This window comes from Thunnus albacares, chromosome 5, assembly GCF_914725855.1.
Source record: "Thunnus albacares chromosome 5, fThuAlb1.1, whole genome shotgun sequence".
In the NCBI taxonomy this organism is placed as follows: Eukaryota; Metazoa; Chordata; class Actinopteri; order Scombriformes; family Scombridae; genus Thunnus; species Thunnus albacares.
In genome coordinates this window covers 32,770,638-32,798,179 of record NC_058110.1, presented here as the reverse complement: position 1 = coordinate 32,798,179, position 27,542 = coordinate 32,770,638, and the positions used below count along the sequence as shown (strand labels likewise).

The following is a 27,542-nucleotide window of genomic DNA, read 5'->3' as shown; positions in this document are numbered from 1 at the left end:
TCAATTGTATTCAGATTATCAGAATAACTGATTTTCTTTGAACTAATCAATTAATCGACTGATCATTGCAGCTCTAATACATTTAATAAGTACATGAATTTATTCACATTTATATCACTTTTTCCTTCAGTACTTCCCAGCTGTATAGAATAATCATTCCTGGTAATTCCTAATATTTTGCCCTCCTCATGTATGTCAATGGGGTGGACAAAATATTAGGAACATTTTTCAATATAACACACTCCAGTACACCACAACCACCCACAACAACCTCAATAATAAACATAAAGTAGAATTTTTACCTTTCTGACATCGTCAACAAAAACTGAAAATGTATAGGCGTCATAAAAGTACAATTTATGGCAGAGCTGTTGTATTGGGTTGCATTAGATTGCACAGGTGTTGTGTATATATATACCTTGAGGCTGGGCAGCTCGTTGCTGTCGTCCACACTCAATGGTTGGATCTCTGGAGGTTCACAGTACAGGTGAGTGTTGTCCAGAGTTTTCACCTCACACTCCTGATCTCCGAGTTGAGCCTTCACTTCCTCTCTGGACATCGCTCTGGTCAGTTCCTGACCCTGAGGGATGCCAAGTGTCACCATGGCAACCAGGACAGAGACACGTTCAAGCTCAAATACTGACGGAGCAGGCTGAAGCTTCATTAAGGTAGTATGTTCAAAAACAGTTCAGTAGTTTATCACATGAACAGACATGAAACAGACAAGTGTCAGTAGATCTGTCAGTACTTCACCTCCACAGCGATCACTCCTCCTGGTTTGAAGCGGTACGGAGCGTCTGGATCTTCTCGATTCAGAGGGAAAAGCTGTGGGTTTGGATAATAAGTGAAGCTTTTACCCTGAGAGACAGACAGGTGGACAAACAGGGAGAGAGAGAGAGACAGGTTACTCCATCAGACCCACAGTCAAATATCCTCACTGTATTCAACTGACACATTATCTTGTAAAACTTATACTTATATGTCTTAGAGAGAAAGACAGGTACCTTGATGCTCTCGTAGTGGACTCTGACATTGTCGAGCTGAAACCAAACGCCCTTCACTTTGACCTCTGGGGTCACTGAGGGGGTCGGACAGGTCATATGAGAGGATGACAGGACAGAGCAGCGCTCCGACACCTAAGAGACAGACAGACAGACAGGAAGTGAGACAGTTTGAATAAAACTACACAGTTACAGGCCCAGACTCTTCTGTGATTGGCCGGTTTGTCTCACCGTTGTCATGGTGTTGTTGAAGACCAGCTGCTGCTTGGCAGTGAGGAGAGCCAATCGCCTTCTCCGTTTCACCCTCTGAACCTCCAGAGGCTCCACCCACACCGCTATGATCGGCTGCTGCACCACGTCCAGGTTCCTGCCTGTCACCATGACGATACGCCCGCCTCTGAGGACAAAAATCACCATCAGGACAGAGGTTTGGGTTATGTGACGACTGATTATTGACTATCAGGGATCAGGTTCTTACGCATAGAAGCTCTCGGCAGGTGTGGCGTCAGTGATGACCGGGTCGTCAAGGTAACGGAAGGTAACATTGGGAACAGACCGTTCGGCTTTACCGAAAAAAACACGAACTGGAACTCCACCGGTCTGATTACTGGAACCAGTCTGACACACCAGCTGAGTGTCATTCACCTCCTCCACACTGAGGAGAGAAGAGACAAGGAGAGGAGACATTCAGAGGAGACAAGGAGACGAGGAGAAAAGGAGAGGAAACAGGGAGAAAAGGAGAGGAAGATGTTAACATGCCAGTCAGGTTTTAGTTTCCACCAGGTGGAGCCAGACATTCATGAATCAAATGATGAAGTAGTAGTAGTACTTTAGTGCCCATATGTAGCAGGACTGGGTGCCCAGTATTAGTGGCAGTAGTAGAAGTACTGTAGTACTCACATGTAGCAGGGCTGCAGGCCCAGGAAGGCATTCAGGTCAGATGTCTGTCCGGTCAGCAGTTGTCTTCCTCTGATAGTCAGTCTGGTTCCTCCAGAGACTGGACCTTTATCAGGAACCAGATCCAGGAGCTGTGGGTCCTGCACACAAGACAAGACACACAGGTTAGATTTGAAAACATTACTGTGTTTTTCCTTCAGGTTTAGGATAGTCTAGTATATCAATGGAGTCAGGCTCAGTCTAAAGATGCAACATAGAACCAACTATGTGGCAGGCAAAGCTGTGGGTTAGGGAGGTGGAGTGATACTAAATTATATATTGTTGGTTTTACCAGAGAGCACAGCACCAGTTCTGAAACCAAACTGCTGGATAGAGTCCAGAGTCCCTCCTTCTCTGGAGTTGCCCAGGTTTAGAGGTGTTTGTCTGGTGTAGAGATACTGACAAGCTCACAGCTAGTTGTGTTTAAGTTTTCTCTGGGGAACAAAGAGTTGCCTAAATGCAACCACCTCTTGGAGGGGAAGGCTATGACTGTTGTCTGTACTCATGTACCGAACAAGCACGTCAGAGTATGTGGCCTTCTGGGTGGGGTCCTGCAGATGGCTCTGCCTGGGGACTCCATAGTTCTGCTGGACAACTTTAACAGGTGGGCAGTGACTGAGAAACCTGGAGGAGGTGATTGATGAGCAGCCTGTCTGAGAAAGAGTGGATGTGCTCTGTGGAGGCGGCTGCTGGGAGTTGTGGTCAGAAGGTCTTTGGTGCCTGTCAGTGGTGGCATCAAACTGAAGAAGGAGTCCTTTGGTGGGTGGTTAGCTCAGGGGACTCCTGAAGCAGCAGACAGATATCAGGAGGCCAGAGGGGCTGCAGGTTTGAAAGTCACCAAAGCAAAAACTTGGGTGTGGGAGGACTTTGTGGAGGCCATGGATTAGGACTACCATTTGGCCTCAAAGAGGTTCTGAGTAAGTCAGATAATTCAGGAGGCGGGGAGTGGAGGCTGCACTTAGGGCCTAGGCTGTTTTTAGTAATGCAGACTGGCAGACAGAGGTGGTGGTTCTGACTGGAGGGTCTGCTACAATTATCAGGCTATCAAACTGCTCAGCCTCTCTGGGAAAGCGTATGCCAGGATGTTGGAAAGGAGGATTCATGGAGAAGGTTTACAACATTGTCTTCTGAGGATACTGCAGTAGTAAGGGGCACTAGGGCCGTTGTTATGAGCCATTTGGTCCTTGTATAACCAGAATGAGAGTTGTGTCTTCTTTCAGAGTCAGTTTGTGATTTTCATGAACAGAGTTTGAAGGTGCAGTTGAGGACTCAGGATTGTACTTCTGCTTTTTGTGAATGCTTTGTGGCTCTGCTAACTTCATCAGCCTGTGAGCCAGATGGTTTCCAGCCAAGTGAAGCTTCGGAGATGTCATGGTACTTTGCTGGAAAACAGCAGATTACTTCATTCAAGTGGGAGTGAGTCACTGCCCTAAGTGAAGGAGTTTAAGAATCTCACGGTCTTAAGATGGATGGATAAGAAGGAGCATGAGATGTGGGCTGTGGTGGTTCCAAGGGAGTTGAACCTGAAGGTGCAGCTCTCAGTTTCCCAGCTTATCTACAGTCTAACCTTCATACAAGATTTAGAGCTTTTAATAGTGACTAAAAGAATGAAACAACAGAAACAGGGGGGCAAAATGAGTTCCCTTCAAAGTGTCGAAAGATGCCAGGACTCTTTATAAATGGTGTGAGGAGCTCTGTGGGGAGCAGTCAGTCGGGGCACTGAAACTCTAATCAGTCAACGGTCATTGCTCTCACCTGATAAGTGAAATTCTGCATTGACTTCCCAGGTGGGGTTGTTCCCACGGTAACAAGGACAGGCCCCACACTCTGCTTTCCGCTGGGCTGCAGCTCACACACAACCCTACAAACATACACACATACACAGACACACAGACATGTACAGTCCATTTCATTATGGTTCTGCATAACTTAGCACAATGTTGACCTGTATCTGTGTGTATGTTACCTGGTGGAGATCTGGTATCCTTCAGGTTGGGGTGGACACTGAACACCTGCCACTGTGACTCCGCCCACCACATCCTGATACCTCATCCCCAGGTTTGTGCCTGTGATGGTCACCAAGACTCCCCCCTCCAGAGGACCGGAGACAGGTAGTACCTGCAGACAGACAGAAAGACAGAAAGACAGTTTGAATGTTTCCACGACAACAAACAAGACCTCTACAGATGCACAGACTCGGTTTGGTCGGTTCACCTGTGTGATCTGAGGAGGCGGGCAGGTGTCTGCAGGAATGCTGGAGCAGGATTGGTTGTAAACACAGCTTGGAGAGGGGCTTCCTGGACACCAGACGCAGCCGTACTCCTCAGGCACTGCCCTGCACTGCGAGCAATCTGATTGGCCGGCTGAGCAGTCATATAACTGGACTGGATAACAAAGGAAAAAGATACAAATATCAGCCAATTATATCATACACACCACATACAAACACAGGTGAGGTTCTTACGTCGGAGGCCCGGTGAGGCATCAATGCGTCTCTGTCCTCTTCTCAGATAGACAGTGGCCAAATACTGAAGCTGACTGACCGCATACTGAAACTACACAGACACAGAAAGCATTATTAACATCAATCATCATAAACGACCTCCAGTTACAGACTAACTAGGTTGAATCAAGCTGTTGAGTCTGATGTATAAATCTGCACAATAATACTTTTAAAAATAGGATAGGCAAAACATGTGTCACCACAACTTTTCAATTTAACAGGGTATTGACTTAGAGAACTACAGATCATCTAATTTGCATACAGAGCTGCAAAATTAGACCTAAAATTATTGTCCAAAAGACTCCTGCATAGATTTATCAGTTCCCTCCAGCAATATCAGCAAACTGATGATGGACAGTTTTTTAAAAAAATTTACAGAAAATCGATGCAGCATAATGAGAGATATCACCTTTTTCATTCCACACATTCCTATTCCTTGTCAAAAACCTGGTGCCTGTACTACCTACTACTGGATCATCAACAGTTGGGTGGGAGATTGTGGTGTGTAATGCTAGTAGCAGCTAATGTAGCCTGGAGCTGCAAGCAGAGATGAGAGAGGTCTGATAACCTCACTTCTTTCCAATTCCAACAAGTGTGTGGGTGTTACCTGGTGTGGGCTGCAGGTGAAGGTGTGCGTGTCGTCCTGGGTTTTCTCTACAGTAGCTGTCAGATTGAACTGAACTCCCTCAATTTCCACAACACACACATACTGAGCCTCGTCCTGCAGAGAGAGAGACAGATATTTGCACATTTAAATACATCTGTACATATATTGTAAAGACAAACTCCTTTCCAATTTAAAATAACCCAGTACAACAGTACCAAACTATATGAACTGATTCTGTTCAGTTTCTGGTTCAGTTACTGTTGATTCAGTTGTTGATGCTGTCTGCTGGTTCAGTTATTGTTGACTCAGTTGCTGATGCTGTCTACTGGTTCAGTTGTTGATGCTACTGGTTCGGTCATTGTTGACTCAGGTGCTGATGCTGTCTGCTGGTTCAGTTGCTGATGCTGTCTACTGGTTCAGTTGTTGATGCTGTCTACTGGTTCAGTTATTGTTGACTCAGTTGCTGATGCTGTCTGCTGGTTCTGTTGCTGATGCTGTCTACTGGTTCAGTTGTTGATGCTACTGGTTTGGTCATTGTTGACTCAGTTGCTGATGCTGTCTACTGGTTCAGTTGTTGACGCTGTCTACTGGTTCAGTTATTGTTGACTCAGTTGCTGATGCTGTCTGCTGGTTCTGTTGCTGATGCTGTCTACTGGTTCAGTTGTTGACGCTGCCTACTGGTTCAGTTATTGTTGACTCAGTTGCTGATGCTGTCTACTGGTTCAGTTGTTGATGCTGTCTACTGGTTCAGTTACTGTTGACTCAGTTGCTGATGCTGTCTACTGGTTCAGTTGTTGACGCTGTCTACTGGTTCAGTTATTGTTGACTCAGTTGCTGATGCTGTCTGCTGGTTCAGTTGCTGATGCTGTCTACTGGTTCAGTTGTTGATGCTGTCTACTGGTTCAGTTATTGTTGACTCAGTTGCTGATGCTGTCTACTAGTTCAGTTGTTGATGCTGTCTACTGGTTCAGTTATTGTTGACTCAGTTGCTGATGCTGTCTGCTGGTTCAGTTACCGTTGATTCAATTGCTAATGCTGTCTGCTGGTTCAGTTGTTGATGCTATCTGCTGGTTCAGTTACCGTTAATTCAGTTGCTGATACTGTCTATTGGTTCAGTTGTTGATGCTGTCTGCTGGTTCAGTTATCATTGATTCAGTTGCCGATGCTGTCTGCTGGTTCAGTTACCGTTGATTCAGTTGCTGATGCTGTCTGCTGGTTCAGTTACTGTTGATTCAGTTGCTGATGCTGTCTGCTGGTTCAGTTATCATTGATTCAGTTGCCGATGCTGTCTGCTGGTTCAGTTACTGTTGATTCAGTTGCTGATGCTGCCTGCTGGTTAAGTTATCATTGATTCAGTTGCCGATGCTGTCTGCTGGTTCAGTTACCGTTGATTCAGTTGCCGATGCTGTCTGCTGGTTCAGCTACCGTTGATTCAGTTGCTGATGCTGTCTGCTGGTTCAGTTACTGTTGTACTGAACAATTGTGTTTTATTGTTTCTAATAATCTGTCCCTCTCATGAATGTAAATGCAGGTTTCTAAATCTTCTACCTTTAACCTGTGACATTCTCTCTCACAGGTTCAGTTACACAGTGAACAAACAGTTAAGGAAGTGATAAAATAGAGTAGGTGTTCTCACCGTGTAAACATCCAGGTTTCGTCCCTTTAGCACCACAGTGGTGCTGAGGCCCATAGGCACTAAGGCAGAGCTCTGCAGGGCAAAGACCAGAGGACAGGAGGTCGGGCCAGGAGACTCCTGCTGACAGGAGACAGGGTTAGAGGACATACATACAAACAGACAGCCAGACAGGTAGTCAGTCAGTCAGTCAGACAGATAGACAGACAGACAGGCAGACAGACAGCAGTCTTACTCTCTGGTTGAGGATGATGTGTTGGTTTGGACAGCTGAGGTTGTGAGTGCAGAGCTGATCCAGAGGACACCAGTTACAATTCCACACACTGCTGACACATGCCAGACACCTGAAACACATCATCATCATCATCATCATCATCATCATCATCATCACCTTCATAATTTGTTATGCACTGTGTGTGTTATTGTGTGCGTCTTACTGGGAGCTCTGGTTCAGTCGACTAACAGCTCCACAGTCGTAGAAAGTCATGTCGCCTGTGGTAATGGTCACATGACCAAACCTCAGTGACACAGGCAGGATCATGTGATCTGGAAGCAGAGAGTCGCAATTACAGTAAGTCAGAAATCCTAAACAGTGAATCTTGAAACAGGTAGGAATGCTAAACCTTCGCGGTCTTTACTCACCACTTCCTGTCGGCATCAGTGGGAGGAACTCCGGCGCAGGTGATTGACAGGTGATGCTGGTTCCTGTGACGATGGCAGGCTGAGGGGGGAGGAGCCCAAAGACGCAGGACAGAGATTCTGTCTCTGTGAGGGCGGGAAGCTGGACGACTGACAGTGTAACCTTTGAGACAGACAAATAACCACAGGAGGCTGCAATCAGAAACATGCTGAGAGGTTGATTTTCAGAGAAATTAAACCAGCAGCTGGTGGATGGATGGATGATTTGGGAAATAATCAGGCTGATCAACAACATATATATCACATTAGTAATAACAATAATCAATAATCTATCCAACAATCAGTAGTCGGTTGTGTTTATCAAAACATTTGTTAACCAGAAACAGTCCTGTTGACTGTTTGTAACCAGTGATGTGGCATCACCTTCTGTACATCCTACCTGTGTCTGCTCATCTTTGCTCTGATTGGCTGGCTGCAGGCTCTGCACCGTTACACACTGATTGGTAGGTTCAAAGCTCCAGAGCCAGTGGTTGGGCTGAAGGTGACGCTGACACTGATGTTTACGGGAACATCTGTATAAAAGAGAGAAACAACAACAAACATCATCAGACAAACGGCAGCAACAAAGACACAATTAAGAATCATGAAAATACACAAACAAATGCAAAACAACAGATGTGTTGAGCTGCAGTTCCTCTAATGTCCACTGGATGCTGCTGTGACTTTACTAAAGTGAATCAGAAAAAACACAACTTCTCTCTACAAACACAAAATCAGGACAGTTTTTACACAAGTGCAGCTCTCAGCAGATTCACAGAGCTTCTACTGTCAGTCTGAGGCCAGATTTTCACCTAGGCCAGAAGTGTTAATTAAAGTTGAGATTAAATGAAAAATGCCTTTTAAACCCTTTTAGATCACATCCACAGTCATATTGTGCACTTATTTAACAATATATGCCAAAAACAAATTTGTATTCTTATATCAAAATCCAACCATATTTTCTTCTTGTAAAACTAAATATGACGTACTTATGTATGCTTGAACCAACCAGTTTCAACTGATAATATCATGACATCCACCCATCAATCAACCTTCAACTTTTAGCGGCACAAAGCAAAGATTCATTAGGACATGCCCAATTTTCAACATTCAAATCAAATTCCTCCTCACCTTATGTCCCGCCTGTCTACCCTGTTTCCTGTTTACATTATTATATTAATGGCATTTAATGGTGTGTTTGCCTTCACTGACAGTTGTCTCAGCCTCTGATTACAGAGTGACATCATTGCAAATTACTGTTCATCAGACAGACAGACAGTTAAATAGACCTACCTTCCCTCCAGGACACACCAGCCACAGTACGGGTCTTTGACAGCGAGACAGGACTGACAGTCTGTCTGTCTCTCACATGACGACACAGGAACCTTCGACAGCTGCGAAACAGAAAGAAAACAGATGACAGGTCTGTTTGAACTTCACCACAATATAATAATATATATAATATAATAATAATAATGGACAGAGAGACAGGCAGCAGAAAACTAAAAGAACTGAAGACTGAAAGATAAAATAAAAATAAAAACTGAATGATCTCTCACCCTGCTGCTGGTTAAAACAAAAACGTGCTGGTGGCTGTTGTCCAATAGGAGATCAGCGCTGACGGCACTGCCGCTGTCCACCAATAGTCTGCCGTACAGTTCACCTGTCCGATCAGCACGCACCAACACCTGCAACACACAAACACACACACACACACACAGGTGAGTCATTTTAGTTAATATTCAAGACCTGCAATCTGTTGAACTATAGTGATCAAGGGTGTCATGTTCCCAAACACCACAGAAGAAGAACCTGACACACCTACAGTCAGCAGGGTTGTGAGTCAAAATAAAAGTCAACTAGAACATGAAAATGTGAATGCACCGAGTTGATCCTGCTGTCCTGATGTAGATCCAGCTGCTCAGACAGAACTCACCTGCATCCTGAATCCACATCAGAGCCTGACTCAAGAAGTGTGAACCCCAAAAACAACTAAAATGACTTATTGTGAAGACGAGATGAGTGTCTGTTGTGAGCTGAAGAGTGTGAGATGATTCTGGTGTTGAGCAGGATGTCTTCTACTTATTTCATGAAAAAGGTTTGGCGATGTCGAGGATCAGTTTACAGTCAAAACTTCCTCTGTAGGATTGTTTTATCTTTGTTATCAATGTGACAGCAGAAGTGTCATCAATGAACTTCAGGATGATGTGATCATTGATCCTGATCTGTTGCTGTTGTTCATACTGTATGAATGTCGTCCAGAGCCGGATCACAACCACAATCCAGTCTTAGTTTGAAGACAGTTCTCACTAACATTTCTAACTCACCTGTCAGTGAATTCTCTTTTCTGGTTTCTGTGAGCACCTGAGCTGCTGCAGGACTACACACTACAGCTGACCTTTGACCCCAGACAGCTTCACAGTCTCAGCAGACTGTAAAAAGTTTAGTCACTTATCAAACAAAAGGTTCCAGGAACTAATCTCAGGAAGCAGAACTACAAACTAAAAGCATCTGTTTGTGTTTCCAACCACATTTGGTAGATTCTGCAAATTTGACACATGACAAATTTTAAAAAGTTTTCAACAACAACAACAGAGTCGACCTGTTGTCCTTTGTTTGCACTGTTGATGACTCTGATGTGTGAATGACAAGGAGAAATTCAGAGGAGGAAAGTGAGACTACAGAGACTGTCTGCACAGTGAAATCTGCTGAATATTTGATGGTTTAATTTCTGCTTTAGAACGAAACAACATGAAACAATCACAAAATAAAGTTCTAATTTTCTCTCCCTCTTTTTTAAATCAAGTCAAGAAGGCGACAGCGAAGCCTCACTTTATTTTTAATATTAACGAATGATGAGAAATGCCTGTCCCTCGTCTGATATTGAGCTCTTTTTTCTGAACAAAGCAGCCTCAGTGTTTGTGTTTGACCAATAATTGACCATCAGCCCTGCAAACCCCACCCCTAAAGTTCCTGAGGCTTTTAAAAAAACATAAAACCTCCCCCGGGGCTAGAAACTTTTTCACCTTGCTTGTTTGTGACTACGTGGAAAAGTGTGTTATAAGCAGGTTGTTTTATGAAAGAGAACGGATCAGCTGTGAAAGAACAGCTGCTTAACTGCTGATAAGATGGTCGAACACTTGTTAATGTGTGTCTGTGTATGTGTGTGTGTGATTAAATATTAACAGGAAGAATCAAAGCTCGGCTGTTTGCCTCACTGAGGCTCTGAGGCAGGATTAGACCTCACTAACATACACGCACGCACACATGCACGCACCGTAAATGTTTCATACAAAAAGGGTCTCCTGCTGGATCCTTACCCAGAGTGCACCTGGGGGACCAATAGCCAATCAACATCAAGAGTGTGAGCACGCTCCCCTGTGACAACCAACCCCCCCCCCCCCCCCCCCCCCCCCCCCCACCCCACCCCCCCCCACCCCCCGAGCTAAACGCCTGTTAGTCACCACACACTCAGTGTGTATCATTGTGTCTGTGTGTGTTGTTTTGTTGATAAAGAGCTGCGGGCTACAAGCTGCTCTCTGTTCACTGTGTGTGTGTGTATGTGTGCATGTAAATGAGGCATGTTGTGTGTGTGTGAGTGTGTGTATAGTTGTGTGTTAAGTTTCCCGTCGCTTCACAGACTTTCCAGTTATAAACACACAAACAGGAAACAGCCGATTCCTTCCTGCGGCTAAAACCTCACCATGGAAAGTATAGACGGTGGGGGTCACATGACAGACGGAGGTAGATGAATGCATCTGTAGGTTTACTTTTTGAAGTGAGGCAACTTGTATAGTAAGAAGGTTTTAGTGGAGAAGAGAACAACATGACTGTCACTTAAAGTTAGAAATGTGTCAAACTTTCTGCAGCAAAGACAGAAACTCAGACAGTCCTTTTAACAAAAGCTGTAATTAACATCCCTCATTGCCCCGAATTTAAGACAATATTCTATTCTGGAAATTACATTTGAAAAAGTCGGTTGTTTTATATTTGTGTACAGATAAGAGAGTTCGGCATTCTGAGTTGTTTGTAGCATTCAGTGATGGAAAGTAACTAAGTACATTAAGTACAGTTTTTAGTATTTTTTGAGTATTTCCATGTGATGCTACTTTATACTTCCACTCCACTACATTTCAGAGGGAAATATTGTACTTTCTACTCCACTATATTTATTTGACAGCTTTAGTTACTTTTCAGATGAAGATTTGACACAATGGATAATATAACAAGCTTTTAAAATACAACACATTGTTAAAGATGAAACCAGTGGTTTCCAACCTTTTTTGACTTTTGACGTCTTACAAAAAGCAGTGTGTAGTCGGGGTCACATTTCACATGTCTATGAGTTGTTAACAGCTTCACCAAATAGTGATTTTTCCCTCTAAACTTCTCACATGCTTTCATTTCAATAAATGTTCAAATGATCCAATATTTCAGCAAAAATCAAAGATTAGAGAAAAAGTCCAAAAACTGAAAACACATTTGTGTATCAGAACTTTGTTTTTTCTTCTTTCCTCTCCCATTAATCATCTCACGACCCCTCAGATTTATCTGCTGACCCTTTGGAGGGGCCCGACCCCTAGGTTGGGAACCACTGGACTAAACTAGCTAACTGTATATAAAGTAGTGTAAACTAGCTCCACCTCCAGCAGCTATAACAGTAACATGCTGCTCTAACACTGATGCTTCACTATTAATAATCTAATGATGTCATATATAATAATATATCAGTCAGAGGGACCAAACCACTACTTTTACTGCAATACTTTAACTACATCAAGCTCATAATACTTATGTACTTTTACTGCAATACTTTAACTACATCAAGTTGATGGTACTTTTACTTAAGTTGGATTTTTCATGCAGGACTTTTACTTGTAAGGAGTATCTTTATATTGCTGTATTGGTACTTTTAAGTAAAGGATCTGAATACTTCTTCCACCACTGGTAGCATTAATGTTGCTAGGCTAGCAAGTTTCTTCCATTCTGTTGGTGTCAGTCAGCACTAAAAGTGTTTGGTTAGTTGAGTTCAACCTGCTGGGGTTTCTGATGTCTCGCATAACGTGTTTTTGTGTCACAGAGGAAATAAATTCCTGAGAAGTGAAAACAAAGTCTTTACTGCAGAAACACAATGAGGACTTAATCATCTGTCAAACAGCCGAGTTACTGCTGTCACAGATGATGAGGAGCTCAAAAAGACAAAAGGAAAAATGACCAGTGATAGGAGAGAATGTGAGTGTGTGACTGGGAGATAAGATACACTAATGTGGGATTTACCGTCTGCTTTAATGGAAAGATGACGACTCTCTTCTGCTTAATAGTATCTCTGGGAAACCTTCCCAACAGGACGAGTGTGAAAGTGTGTTTATCTCAAAAAACTCTTTTTACTAAATGAGCTGTTGGTAAAGGGGTTGTCTTATATTCAGGACAAAATGGTATTATGGTTAATTAATCAGATTATGATGATAAACTGCTGTAGGAGGAAGTAGTGAGGCAGAGTTTACGTGATTGTTGGTCGAATAAAACAAAACATCTGAAGACATCACGTCGGACGACGGGACAATTTGATAGACATGTTTCACTATTTTCTGACCTTTTAAAGATGTAATAAAGAATCCATTGATTGAAAAAATAATCAGCAGACTGATTCATAATGAAAATAATTGTTAGTTGCAGCTCTGCTAGAAAAAGATCATCATTCCATAGTGAGATGTGACCATTTTAGCACTTTTTATGAAATAACATTCTGAAAAAACAGTCAGTAAGGTCACAGATTAGCTTGACTGTGCTGAGCTACCACACTGGATATACAGTGTGTGTTATATAGGCATCATGTACATAATGACTGCGTATGGATACTGTATATATTGTACATCAGTGTTGTCACCTTGTGCAGTTGACCCTCTCTGTCTCCCAGGAAGGTGATAGTATGCCCCGCCTCTGTTGCCGTGGTGACGGCGGTCAACTGGGTGGTGGTGGTGTAGGTGGGTATGGCCGAGAGGGGCACAGTGCTGGCGATGGGGTTCGGGGTGTGTTCCCCCCCACAGGGATACTCTGAGAGAGAGTCCTTAGACATGAATGGAGAGAGAGAGAAAGACACAGAGAATTTTATTGAAACACTCACACTGATGTGTCCATTTAGCTCCTGTTTTTATTCACTCAGTTCAGTTTTTCACAGACATACAAAGTCACTTCAGTTTAATCTGTGTGTGTGTGTGTGTGTGTGTGTGTGTGTGTTATATTATATGTGGGTCAGATCAGTCCTGCCAGCTGTGTGTACCTGCCAGTGTGTTTGAGTGACAGCTGTCTGATGATGACTCCAGCTGCTGAAGCTAACAGCTCTAATCCACAGAGTAACACACACACACACACAAACACACACACCAACACACACACACACACACACACACAAACAGTATTAAGGTCAGCAGTGAGACGGATGTGGAATGACCAACAACAGGTTCTTCTTACCAAACCAGCTGCTAATCTGTGATATCATTGGGTGTAAACTGTGATGTCATCAGATGTCTCACTCAGATGTCCCACACTCGAGCTGATAAATACCCAACTAATGTTCTCGTTTACCTCCTTTTTTACTGCAACACTGAGTTACAAACATGTTAGTGTATGTAAGTGTAGAAGATGTTATTATTTTATAAATTTGATGGTGCAGCTCCCAATTTCTCCCCCTTTAAACATGATTTTTTCATTCATTCATTTCATCCAGGCTGTTTGTTTATCACATTATTTGATTAGTCATGTGACTGATAAATCCCTCCTGGTGATACGGAGTAGAGTTGTGTGTTTCCTTTTTGATGGACTGCACCTTGCTCTGTGTGAGTTCTCAAAGTAAGAACATTTTGTGTTATCGGTCTCATTTTGTTTATCTACAACTCATGGTCTAGGTGTTTACAGTGTTTCCATTCCACCTCAGGCCCACGTACAGGAGGCACAGTGCATGATCGCCAACCAGATACTTTGTGTGGAGCTGACAAACCCAGACTCCCTCGTTATTGTCCTTGGCAACGGTAATCTCAGCCATGAACTCCCTAAATACCATTAGCTGATTAAATGCCTGATCAAAGAGGAGAACACTGTAGATCACTGTGACACTACAGTAAACAGTACATATCATGCCGTCCCGCACGCTGCACTGGGTTACTCTGACTACACCATAGTTCTTCTGATTCTTGCATACAGACAGACATAAAAACTCTCTAATCCTGGTGGGAGGACATCTAAGAAGTGGACCAGTGAAGCTATGGAGCGTGCTTGGACTGTTATGATTGGGATGTTTTCAGGACTCCTACTGACAGTCTGGATGAGCACACGGAGGCTGTGATGTCATACATCAGCTTCTGTGAGGACAGCTGTGTACCATCATGCACTAGGTTTAGTTACAAAAACAACAAACCCTGGAAAAGTTTAGGACTGGGGACAAAACTTGATTTAGCAAGGTGATGAGACATAGTTAGTGTTTGTACTCTGAGGAACTTCAACAGCAGTTTTCAGAAAACAACTCAGCGTCTGTCTAGAAGGGCCTCAGACAGATCATAAACTATAAACCGACAGCCACCCACTCCACTAATGACTTGCGCCTGGCCAATGACCTGAATGAGTTCTACTACTGATTTGAAAGACAATGGGATAGTCCTGACACCATCCCCCCCAAATTTCCATCCAGGCCCAGATCACCAGCTCCTCCTCCCCCACCTCAGCAAGGGCCCGGGCCTCTCCACAACTGCCCACCTCTGAGGCCCCCTCCCCCCCTTCGATGTCTCTCCATACTGAAGAGGGATGTTAACTGGCTGTTAAAGACACAGAATCCCTGCAAAGCAGCTGGACCAGACTCTGTCTCTCCCTCTACCCTGAAGCAATGTGCGGATCAGCTGTCTCTGCTGTTCACAGACATTTTTAATACCTCACTGGAGACATGCCATGTACAGGCCTGCTTCAAGACCTCCACCATCATCCCCACCCCCAAAAAACCCAGGACCACAGGAGTCAATGACTACCGACCTGTCGCCATGACCTCTGTGGTAATGAAGTCTCTTGAGTGCCTTGTACTGTCCCACCTTTAAGCCATCATGGACCCCCTCCTAGACCCCCTGCAGTTTGCCTACAGACTGTGGCAGTGTAGTAAACATGGCCCTCCACTTCATCCTCTAGCACCTGGACTCTCAGGAACCTAAGCCGGGATCCTGTTTGTGGATTTCAGCTCCACCTTTAACACAATCATCCTGGCCCTGCTACAGGACAAGCTCTTCCAGCTGCATGTGCCTGACTTGACCTGATCATCAACTTCCTGTACGACCAGAAGCAGCACGTGAAGCTGAGGAAACACGTCTCTGACTCCTGGACCTTCAGCATCGGTTCCCCTGAAGGTCGCATCCTTTCTCCACTTCTCTTCTGTCTGTATACCAACAGCTGCTCCTCCAGTCATCAGACCATCAAGCTCCTGAAGTTTGCAGATGACACCACCCTCACTGGGCTCATCTCTGGTGGATTTGAGACCGCCTACAGGTGGGAGACTGACCATCTGGTGACTTGGTGTGGACAAAACAACTTGGAGCTAAACACTCTAAAGATGGAGATGGCTGTGGATTTCAGAGGGAACGCAGCCCCACCTGTGCCCATCACCCTGTGTGACTCCCCAGTCAACACGGTGGAGTCCTTCCATTTCCTGGGAACCATCATCAGGACCTCAAGTAGGAGCTGAACATCAGCAGCCTCACCAAGAAGGCTCAGCAGAGGATGTACTTCCTGTTGCAGCTGAAGAAATTCAACCTGCCAAAGTCAGTGATGGTGCACTTCTACACCGCCATCATTGAGTCCATCCTCACCTCCTCCATCACCATCTGGTACACTGCCGCAATCGTCATAGACAAGAGCAGACTGCAGCGTATCATCCGCTGTACTGAAAAGGTGATCAGATGCAATCTGCAGTCCCTCCAGGACCTGCACACCTCCAGGACACTGAGGCTACTAGGAAAGATCATGGCTGATCCCTCTCATCCCAGACATAAACTTTTTGAAACGCTCCCCTCTGGCAAGAGCCTGAGGTCCAAAACCTCACTTCAGTTTCTGCCCATCTGCAGCCGCCTCCTCAACAAGGTCCAGAAACCCTCACTGACACAGACTCTCTCTCCTCCTGGACATTACACGTTATACTAATGTAACACCTCACAATCTTGCATTTGCACATTTGTGATCTTTTATCCTACGTAGCGTGTTACATTAATGCAACTTGTTGCATTATATAATATATATATAATTATTATTATAATAATAATACACACTGCATATACTGTTTTCTGGGTGAATATCTTCTACATTCATCTCATTCTCTTCTATTTAATAATTTAAATTTAAACCTGTAGCAGATCCTTTTCACTTACAATATGTTTTACATTTTTCTTTTATTGTAAATTCTTTCTTATTTATTTTATTTAGGATTACTTAATTTTGTGTATATTTTTGACTGTTACGCACCACAAGAACATCAAGGCAAATTCCTGGTATGTGTAAACCTACTTAGCAATAAACCTGATTGTTATTCTTATTATCTCAAAATGTTTCATCTCAATGAGGCTGTCCTTGTTAACTTAAGACTAAACAAATAAACAAATAAATGTTGATATTGGACAAAAGTTCTTACTACTTCTGTGATATTTATTTCAGTCTTAAACTAACTCACTTACAACCTCCTTTGTCTCATTACAGAGGGAAAAACTATCAGAAAGGAAGAAAGAAAGGAAATTAAAGGAAAGAAAAAGAAAAGAAAAGGATCTTTGTATCCTGATTGGAGAATGTACAACTGACCCCTGTGACCCCGCCCTCCCCCAGTGCCTGCTGGGAACAGCTCCAGTGTGGTAATGACCTCAGTTTGACCTTCTCTGTGAGCGTCAGTCACATATTCAGCAGCAGACCAGTTTGACCAGTTGGGAATATTTACTGATCCCAGCTGTAGTTGTAAGCCCTGTAAGCCTTTTCACCTGTTTGTTGAACTCTGCCCGCCTTTCTGGTCTTTGCCTGTTTTGATTTCCTGCTTTTCCGCCAGTAAACTCTGACTCTGACTAACCCGTCTTGTCTGTGACTCGTGTTTTGCATACTGAGCTGTTATCGGCCACACTGGCTACGGAAACAGAAAATATGACCTGCTCGTGCGTCTGGGTTTACCTTTGGTAGTTTCAGACATTTTGATGACACGGCGTACTCAATGTAGGCTTCATCCTGTCCGCTGCTCCCTCGTCCTCCTTCTGTGTAACACACTTCCTGCGCTCTCCGCAGCATGCTGTCCAGCTCCGCCATCCCATAAACACATAGAGCTGAGCGACTTGTTGCCACGGGCGTGGATGCTTGGCCTGCTGCCATGACGACGAACAGGGCAGGTTCACCTGAGTGGTGTCCTAACCACGCCCCCTGGGCCAGGTTGTACCCGCCCTCGCAGAGAAGAGGCACCTCCACGTATGAGTAGAAGCTGCGGTCGGAGGTGCAGAGTCGGGAGGCGTAGGTCCGGTACTCCTTCTTGTGCCACATGTCCCGGCGTGAGAACAGGAAGTAGACGTGGTCGCCATGGACGACAGCCTTCACAAAGTGGTTATTGTACTCGGAGTAACTTCCTACAACGAGTTTTCCTAGCTCCTCCTCCTGGGAGAACGCCCGGCGCGGTGGGACCACCGGGAACAAGCGCCGCGTTGTGATTGGTGGGATATCCCCAGGACCTTTACTGGTATAGCCCCGACCAACCAGCATCAAACGCAGAATGCCGCCAGCCCTGCTCCCATCCTGCTTGTTCTTGGTAGTTATTACCACGGCGACCGTGGAGACGCGGGGGTCGTTGGCGGCGACATACTGTGTGTCGACAGGGTTGGATGTCTGATAGATGAGCTGAGAGATGTTAGAAAGACTCCTGCAGGAAAAAAGAGAAAAGATCAGACTCAAGGGCCCCGTCATCATATATGGATGAACTGATCCAGTCTAACATGTACTTTTCAAAATCTGACATGTAAAAGGGATAGTTCGGACTTTTCGCAGTGGGATTGTGTGAGGCAGTTATCCATAGTCAGTGTATTTATTACCTGCAGTAGATTTGGGTCGACACGCTCCCAGTTTGGAGAAGCAAACAGGAGTAACGACATGGAAGCTAAGTAACGCACTGCTATGGACAGGAGCAGCAGCAAAACGTGTTTTAGCCACCTAAAAGGCAGCTGGATTCGCGAGATCACGACATCACAAGATCGTGTGAGAGTCCATCTTGTCAGGTTCGGCGCAACCAGCGTCGCGAATCCAGCGGCCTCGCAAGGTAAGACGGTGATAGACAGATGGTTCATCCAATCATCTGCCAAGTATTTTTTGAAAGTGCCTGCCCTTTTCCAAACAGTTTCCATAGACTTCTCAGATGGTTCTGTGTAACAAACCATCTGGTGCATGAGGTTACCTAAAAACATCAATATCAGTTTAAGTGTTCGTTATATTTAGAATATTTTCACGGCACTACATTTTCTCAACTGTAGAACTGTAATCCTACGCATGCCGCTCACTGCATTACAGCAGCACTTTCTGACAAACAGCTGATCTGCAGCGTAATAAAGTGCGCAGCATGCGTAGGAATACGGAAGTTCTACTGTTGAGAAAATGTAGTGCCAAAGGAGAGGGCTGTCTGACGGCAAGGTGAAGCATGAAAATATTCTAATTATAGTGAACACTTGAACTGATTTTGTTTTTTTAGGTGGCTAAAATACATTCTTCACTTCAAAAAATCTGAACTATCCCTTTAATATTAAAAAAAACTGACATAGGCCCATTATCAATAACGTATTGATCCTGATTTTTCTAACTTCAGAGGTTTGACTTGTTCTTCTTTGATGTATCTTCAATGCGCTCTTAGTTTAAAATAAAGGCAACATGAGTACAGTGGAAGCATAATCAGGTGATCAACATTGTGCTTATATAATTAGTGAAGTTCTCCTGAATGTGTCTTCATAGAACTGGTAATGCAGGATTATTGATTATACACTTACTGCTGATGAAACTTTATTCTGATCACCTTTGTTCTACCTGAGTTCTTCGCCTTTGAGGCTTGAAACTAAGAAAATGTCACTAAAAATCTCTCATAAAGCAGTTCAGTAATTAGTCTGATTTAAACAATTAACTTATAGTTCATAAACTTACTCCAATTACAAATGAATTGATTGAATTTTAATGTTTAAATCGCAAAGTTCATTATAATATCACATTAAATGCCATGTTTTCTGGTTCCACCCGTCTTTTTACAGCCGGTAACTTTTATTTGAGTTTTGTTTTTTACAAACTAAATTTGGATTTTGTGTATTTTATTATTTACAGGTATTAAACTCTTTTTCATTTGAAACTTAAATTGTGATGATTACAACATATTGTGATCAGTAATTAACATTTTAATCTACAACAGTTTTCATCATCCTAAGAAAATGAATGTTCTCTTATAGGTTTGGGCTTCAGGATTTGTTGCTATGACAACAGCTCCAGATCAACTCTGAGTAGATTTAAAGAATAAATGTCAAATCATCAACATGGTAAATGGCGTTACCTCTTGTCACAGATGCCTTGGTAGAGCGAACCACAGACAATCACACTTCCTGGCTCCGCCCCCTGCCCCGTCTCCAGCAGCAGCAGTTTGTTGTGGTTGTGAGTGGGCGTGGCCGAGGGACAGTCCTGGGGGACGATCGGGGGCAGGCAGTCTGGGGAGTCCAGGTGAGGGCCGGTCTCCACGTGCGACATCACCTCCAGGTCAGAGGTGAGTTGGTACAGGTGGTCGACCCCGCCCACGTACAGACGCCCTGCCTCCGCATCCAGCAGCAGGTGAGAGAGTGGGGCGCCATGTAGCTCCACCCACCGCACTGAAGGGTCAGAGGTCACGATGACATCGGCAGGGAGGGAGGGAGGGGGGAGGAGAAGGAGGAAGAAGAGGAGTGACAGGGAGGAGGCCAACATGGCAGCTCCTCTTTACCTGCCAGGTGAGAGAGAGAGAGAGAGAGAGAGAGAGAGAGACATTAAAACACTGAAGCTCAGCCACTGTGCAAAACTTTAAAGTCAAAAGCAAACATAAAAATACACAGAGTGATGATCTAAATATCAGCTACATCACGCAGGTCGGGAAAAATGGCAACCTATGTTTGGCTAATATGACACAGTGACCATCTTATCAGACAAAAATATCGTGTAGTCTGAACCTGGCATTAAATGTCGGCTTAGAGGAGGATGAAACATGAACTGGCTCAGGCCCACATGTGGCTGCCAGGTTTGGTTTTTGGGATGTGGTCTTGGTTACACTAAGCGGGAAGCTCCAGGTCTGAAAAACGGGGCCAATGTGGAAGTGACATAAACCTGCATCCTCTCTAATGGCCAGCAGGGGGCGACTCCACTGACTCCAAAAAGAAGTCTGATTGTATGAAGTCTATGAAAAAATGACCCTACTTCTCACTTGATTTATTTCCTCAATAAACACTTTCCTAATGAGTTTATGGTCTCAATCGCTAGTCTCAAGTCCTCTTCAACACAGCATGATGTTCATTTTGTAAATTATGGTCCCATTTAGAGTAAAATAGACGATAAAGTAGCATATTCTGTAGGGTGGGACTACCTTATAATTGACAAGTCTCTACCATGGTGACAACGATGGTTACGTATGTAACCCCGGATTAGAATAGGAGTATAGGCGTAGCTGTCACTATTTTAGTGTGTTTTCAGTTCATGAAAGTTAATTGTAACATCTTGGTCGCCTAAAAAAGTCTTGTTCAGCTTGTTCAGTACTTGGTTGTACTAAAAGACCCTCTAAGGAGTCGACTGTTCAGTTTTTCTGGTGTGTACATTTTGTTTTAAGCCTCTTTTTCACTAGCCAAAATTAGCATTAGCATTAGCAATATTGCAGTTAACCATAGACAGAAAATTCACTGTGCTAATCAAGCTAGCAGCTAATGCTAGCACTAGGGTCAGCTCCACTCTCTCATCCAAATATGGTCACTTCTGGCTCCAAAACACCAAGATGCCGACGGCCAAAATGCTGAACCATGGATGTACTATAAGAGCTGGATACCGGACTAAAAATGGCACCCATTCAGTCCTATAGGAATTGCTTGCCTGGCGCATTTGCCAAATAAAGTATCTAGCTTCCGGGTTTGCTTCCATGTTGTGCAACCCACTGAATATGCGCAGTAGTGATGACATTGTGATGACATCACAGATTTTTAAAGCGCTTTTCTCGGCTCGAGGAAAGTTTTACAATCATAAAACCTCCATGGATCAAAAGTTCATAATAGAAAGAGTCATAATTGACGTTGTTTGCAGTTTGAGGTGTCCTGTCAACAGTTTTACAGGCGTCTCTTTTACAACGGTGGTCTATGGAAATGCTTTTTGGGCCGCAGGGGGATTTTTCGCTGCAATACCGCAAGTGACCACTGGGAAAAATTGGCTGCAAGGCTGAGCGACGGCGCCCTATCCAGCTCTTATTATACATCCATGTGCTGAACTCAAAGCTTCAGAACAGGGGTCCGCAAACCAATGGGGTTACGTCCATGTAGTTATGGTGGCTACGTCCATTATTTTTTAGTCTATGGCTAAGAATCAACTGCAGCTAGCAGTGAGAGCAGAGAACTCTGAGTCCTGCAGACTGAATTTAGCAACAGAAAGAAAAGCAGGAATGTGGAATTATCAGAGGACACACACAGGACATGTGTGATGGCGGGAATGCAGAAAGATTAAAGCTGCTACAGTCCCAAGGACACAGTGTGAATGTTTATCAGACAGATTAATGTATCTGCTCTCACACAAACATCAGTCCTGTTCACGATTTACAGGTCAAAGGTCGTCCAGGTCAACCTGAGCTGTTTAAAAGTTTGTAAGTGTGTCCTCAGTGTGTCTGAGATATTATTTTTTACAATGTCATGTATGATTCTTCTGCATGTATCAGAACAGTTACATGTCACACCCTACAATCTTTCATTATCACTTATTGTCCAGATTATTTTTTCAGTTAATAGGTTGTGTTGTCTATAAAATGTCAGACAGTAGTAGACCGTCTTAATGACATCTTCAAACGTCTTGTTTTGTTCGACCCGAAGATATTCAGAGAAAAGCAGCAAATCTGAGACACTGTAGAAACTAGAACCAGCACGTTTGACAGAACGACTGAAACGGTGAATTATCAACTATTGATTAATGGCTGCTGCTCTGCTTTCCTGCCAAACGTATCTCATATCTGTAATCTGAGCTACATGGCGAATACTTACATTTTAAACCCACCAAAGAACATTCAACTCAAAGACAAAAAGCAAGAGAAGCACAATAAACGTGCTGCATGCAGAACACTGATCATCTCTGTCTCTCAGTCTCTTTGTCTCAGTTTGTCTCAGTTTGTCTTTTTTTGTCTTGGGGGTGTTTCTGTTTCTCTCTGAAGTTATTAATAAAATATTTTGCAGCTTCACACTTTTCATCTGACGGTCAAACTGTAGTTGCCTGTAGAAACATCACCATGGCAACAAACCCGTATCCACGACAACGCAGTGAAAGACTCAAACCTTCAGTGGGTTGGTTAGTTTATGACAGAGTGGATTTTTAAACTGGTGTCAAACTAGTTTTGCTGTTTTCTTCATCATCTCTGATCTCCAGAGGAGGAACCTTTACATCTTAACGACCCTTCCTCTAGCGCCACCCTCAGGACAAAAATTACATTTTTAGCTCTACGACTCTCCAAAAGGAAAGTCGATATAGTTGTCGATATTCTACTTGTTTCTACCAACAATTAACTGATCTACTAACAAGCACTGTGATTTATCTTCTTACTCATTGTTGTGCAAAAACACAGCAATGAGCCACACTTAATCACCATGAACACACACACACACACACACTGTAGTTTGTTTAGACTCAATCCCACACACACACTCACACTAGAGCACCAAACGTGGATCCATCCGGCGCTGAAAATAGTCCCGACCAAACATGGACTGGCTGTTTTAGGAAATTACTGAGACTTTCTTAAACATGAAACTATAAATTTGTGAGGTGTTTTGAAAGATTTATGTCTTCAGTAGGAACCAATGAGCTTGGAGCTTTAAATCCACTGCCAACTAAACTTTTATATGCAGTAATTATTCAAACCAGCAGGAATAGAGCTCATTTATATAAAATGTCCCAAAAAAGCAAAAAATTCTCCGGCTGGATCAGTGAGTCTTTGATTCTGAGTTACTGATGCTTGGACCCCGGTATACCTGCTAGCAGGTTTAGTCCAATGGTCTTGGGGCTGAGAGCCACAGACAGGAAGTCAGAAAGTATTGAGAGTCTGAACAGGACGATAAGAAACAGAGAATAACAACAGACTGATCCTTTAATGGACTCAAATTAAAGACATTTATAACTTGATTTTTGCAGTGATATTTGTTCATATCGTGGCTATAATAAACTCTGCAGCCTCCAGGGGGCGCTAGCTGTCAGTCTGGTTTCAGGTCTTTCAGGAAAACAAGATCTTATGATCCAGTGAATTGAATAAAAGGCTCAGGCTGATTTTTTTTACAGTGCATGTTCCTCTCTGATACAAAACCCTATTCATCTCTCTCTCTCACTCGCTCTGTAGAAGTCATGCTCGCTCCACCCTCCTCCCTCCTGCTGCGTGTTGGTTCTGACAGAAACTCTGAACGAACACTCGCTGTTTAACTTCCCCCAGTGCATGCTGGGAAACACTGAGGCCTCAGGACACACACACACACACTGTAACACACATGCTTCAACATTTCCATGGTAATACTGAACATCCTCACACACACACACACACACACACACACACACACACACACACACAGAGTATGGTAATAACTTCCTCCTTCAGCCTGATGGAGAGAGAGAGAGATTCATCTATAATTCATTGAGCTGAACAGAGAGAGAGAGAGAGAGTTGTAGGTTGTCAGAAAGTAAACGAGAGACAGAATAAAGTTCGAAGAAGAGAGAGAGAGAGAGAGAAAGAGAGAGAGAGGTTATGAGAAGGACAGACGAGAGGACGAGAGAGGAAGAGAAAGGGAGTGGAATGAGTAGAGAGAGAGAGAGAGAGGTAGAGAGAGCTGGAGGCGATGAAGCGTTAAAGTCAAAAATGAGGAAAAGACTCAGAGAGAAAATGAATTCATGTTTGATCCGCTGAATTTACACCAGCTGTCTCTCCCTCTGTCTCTCTAACCGCCTGTCTGCCTGTCTCTCTAACTGTCTGTCTGTCTAGAAAGGTGTGTTTATCTTTCACGGTTTAAGTGTTTTCAGGATGAAGCCACGCCCATTCAGTTTTTTTTTTTATCACTCTTTGTGTAAAGAATACTGTGTGTTCGTGCAGATGAATCAGAGCTGTAGGTGGACGGAGACGAGCCTCCATCTCTATAAACCAGCATCTAACAGTGTATGTAGAAGCAGTTCAATGTCCAACATATAAAATTAAAGGTTACAATCTACAAACTAAATGTGTTCCAGTTTGAACTTTTCTGTTCCGTGCTGCTTCAATAAAAAAAACCTGACACTACAAGCCTCTGCTCTATGAAATCTGTTTGACTTTCATACATCTTCATTATATCCTCATGTTTCATTCTGAGCAGCGTGTCGACGTCCAGGGACTGCTAAAGAAGGAGTGATCTGCCTACACACAAGGCCGACGGCTTGGTGCTGGTGTTAACGTTTCTTTTACAGTATCGTGTGTTGCAGATTTGTATGAAATGATGCATTTCTTCTGATTACAGTGACAGAAATCACCAATCTGATGAATGAAAGTGATTCCCGCTGGGTTTAATGAGCGACTTCACACAGCGCTTTCACACCCAGACTGTGGAAGTCGGACAATTGGTCCACATTGACACAGACGATCATCTGTTCACCATGATTAACTAAAACAGTTCTGCTTTCACTGGATGTGTCTCCACTTCAGGACTGAAACACAGAAATCTACACATCTATTATTCCTGGTGATGTTTCAGATGAAACAAACACAAAACAGTTTCTATGAGGCAGAGAGAAGAGTGAAGAGCAGCAGGAAACGATGCTACAGACTCATCAGCAGGTAAACAAACTAAACATGAATTTTCTAACCAAGTATCTTCATCCTCTCTGATCTTTTCTGTCATGTAAGAGTCATTTGTTAGACCTCACAAAATCAACTTTCCCGACATTTTTCTGCACAGTAAAACGATGTCAGAAACCCAGCGGACGCATGTTGTGAAGGTGAGTTTATTGAAGTTGAACTCTCACACAGTCGCCTTCTATAAATAATGCCCTTGTTCTGCACAGGGATGAACTTTTGGTGTGAAAGTGTCCCAGTTCAGTCCTCTCATGTACTCTTATATATATATTTCAGTTTCACACTCAGCATCGGTTCCTCTGAGAGATAAAACAACACTAATGGTTGATGTCATGTCACACCGTGAGACATTAAAGGGGTCAGCAGACTCCATCGGAGCTGTGTGTCGGATGGTTGAATAGCTTCAGAGACCCCTCCCCACCCTGCACACGCCTTTCCTACGTCTCATTATAGGAGCTGTGTCCAATAATTTCTGGTGTTTAATGGAAGTGACTGAGTGTTCATTTAGAAAACATGACTGACATCATGATTTTTTTGTAAAATCCACCTGAACCAGCAGACAGCAGAGTACGCTACAATCAAACTTGTCAATTTCACTTGAGGAGTCCAAACTCTGGAGGAAGGAACAAATGCAGACTGAGGACGACCTCAGGGCTCCTCCGCTGTGTCTCACTTCCTGTTTCACACCTGCAGCTCACCTGTCGGAGCTCTCGACCAGCTGTGATGACGTGCCAGCTCACAGCTTCACACCTCATCATCTCCCGAGTCACACCTGAACGCGTCGAGCTGTTCGAGAGTTTCTTCAACAACACCTGATGATGTTGTCTCCTCGTCATCACACCTTCACCTGCTGCCATGGCAACAGAGTACCCTGCTCTCTGATTGGCTGTCAAGTGTGTGTGTGTGTTACAATCCCGGTTCAGGTCAACAGTTCAACCACAGTTCTACATTTTAAACTGCGGGTAACCATGGCAACGGATGCCTGAGGCTCTGTGAGCAGTCAGCTCATTCAAGGAGCCTGGAACCACCTCAAGGAGCTCTGTAACTTCTTAAAGGATCACTAGAACCTCTTGGGAACATTCTCAAGGACCCCTGGAATCCATTTAAAGGCACTGTGACCCCTTCCAGGACCACTAACTTCTTTTAGTGACCCCTGGAACATCCCCAAGCACCTTTCTCAAGGACCCTGGATCTCCATCACTTAAAACATCTTCAAGGACACCTGGAATGAGGGCCCAGAATCCTTGAACAATTCAAGCACAGCTGGAACTGCCTCATTAGACCCTTGAAACTCTTCAAGGCAGCATGGAACCTCCTCTATGACCTGGAACATTCTCAAGGACCCCCTGAAATCATGTGCGGCTGTCAGGAGTCTGTTATCATCCTGGTTCAGGTCACCGTTTCAAAATCAGAGCTCAAGGTGTTCTAAACTGCAGGTAACCATGGCAACAGGATGGATGCTCCAGGTGACGACTCCCTCTATGTCTGCAGTGAAAAATTCAGCACTTTACTTTGTTAATCGCAGCAGTTTTTTCTTCACTCGTCTTTTGTTCCCATCACCTCCCTCCTCCTCCTCCTCCCAACACTGTCTCCCCCCTCCTCACCTCCCTCCTCCTCCTCCTCCTCCCCTCTCTCTTTTTTAATTTTCTCATGGGTCCTCTCCTCCTCTCTCTCTCTCTGTATGTAAATGAAGGACACGCTGCTTTCAACACGTCGAGGTGATGATTACAGGCTGCCTTACCTCCGGCACACACACACATAAAAACACACACACACACACACACACACACACACACACACACACAGACACATATTATCTGTGAGGTTTGACTCTCTTCAAAGAGACGACACAATCCGACACACACATGCAGCTGCCAGTGTGTGTGTGTGTGTATGTGTAGTTAAATTTCTTCTCTTTGTTCATTTCTTGTCTTTCGCTCTCTGGGACTATCCCTCTCAGTATGTGTGTGTGTTCACCCACCACACACACACACATTGTACTCGCCCTACTTTCTGTCTGCCTAGGAGCCACAGAGCCAGGCAGCCAAAAACTGACCTGAACACATCAGCTCCGACATGGTGACGGTTTGACTCCACTA

The 27,542-nt window shown here is 44.0% G+C and overlaps 1 protein-coding gene across 2 annotated transcripts in view; it reads right to left on the bottom strand.

Moving 5' to 3' along the window:
• The window catches only part of plxnb3 (plexin B3), an 86,616-nt gene that overhangs the window by 8,743 nt on the left and 50,331 nt on the right, over window positions 1-27,542 (bottom strand). For both annotated transcript variants that reach the window (XM_044350417.1, XM_044350418.1), the window contains 21 exons: window positions 19,930-20,349; window positions 17,538-18,270; window positions 13,246-13,425; window positions 8,918-9,046; window positions 8,652-8,752; window positions 7,759-7,891; window positions 7,323-7,482; window positions 7,118-7,226; window positions 6,916-7,024; window positions 6,684-6,800; window positions 5,048-5,161; window positions 4,402-4,492; window positions 4,152-4,321; window positions 3,904-4,055; window positions 3,693-3,798; window positions 1,902-2,038; window positions 1,480-1,656; window positions 1,233-1,398; window positions 1,005-1,136; window positions 754-858; window positions 419-580 (listed from right to left, as the gene is read on the bottom strand). In XM_044350417.1, the coding sequence (XP_044206352.1) occupies window positions 419-580; window positions 754-858; window positions 1,005-1,136; window positions 1,233-1,398; window positions 1,480-1,656; window positions 1,902-2,038; window positions 3,693-3,798; window positions 3,904-4,055; window positions 4,152-4,321; window positions 4,402-4,492; window positions 5,048-5,161; window positions 6,684-6,800; window positions 6,916-7,024; window positions 7,118-7,226; window positions 7,323-7,482; window positions 7,759-7,891; window positions 8,652-8,752; window positions 8,918-9,046; window positions 13,246-13,425; window positions 17,538-18,270; window positions 19,930-20,333 (3,687 nt within the window). In that variant the 5' untranslated portion in view covers window positions 20,334-20,349. The remainder of the gene's footprint in view (window positions 1-418; window positions 581-753; window positions 859-1,004; window positions 1,137-1,232; window positions 1,399-1,479; window positions 1,657-1,901; window positions 2,039-3,692; window positions 3,799-3,903; window positions 4,056-4,151; window positions 4,322-4,401; window positions 4,493-5,047; window positions 5,162-6,683; window positions 6,801-6,915; window positions 7,025-7,117; window positions 7,227-7,322; window positions 7,483-7,758; window positions 7,892-8,651; window positions 8,753-8,917; window positions 9,047-13,245; window positions 13,426-17,537; window positions 18,271-19,929; window positions 20,350-27,542) is intronic.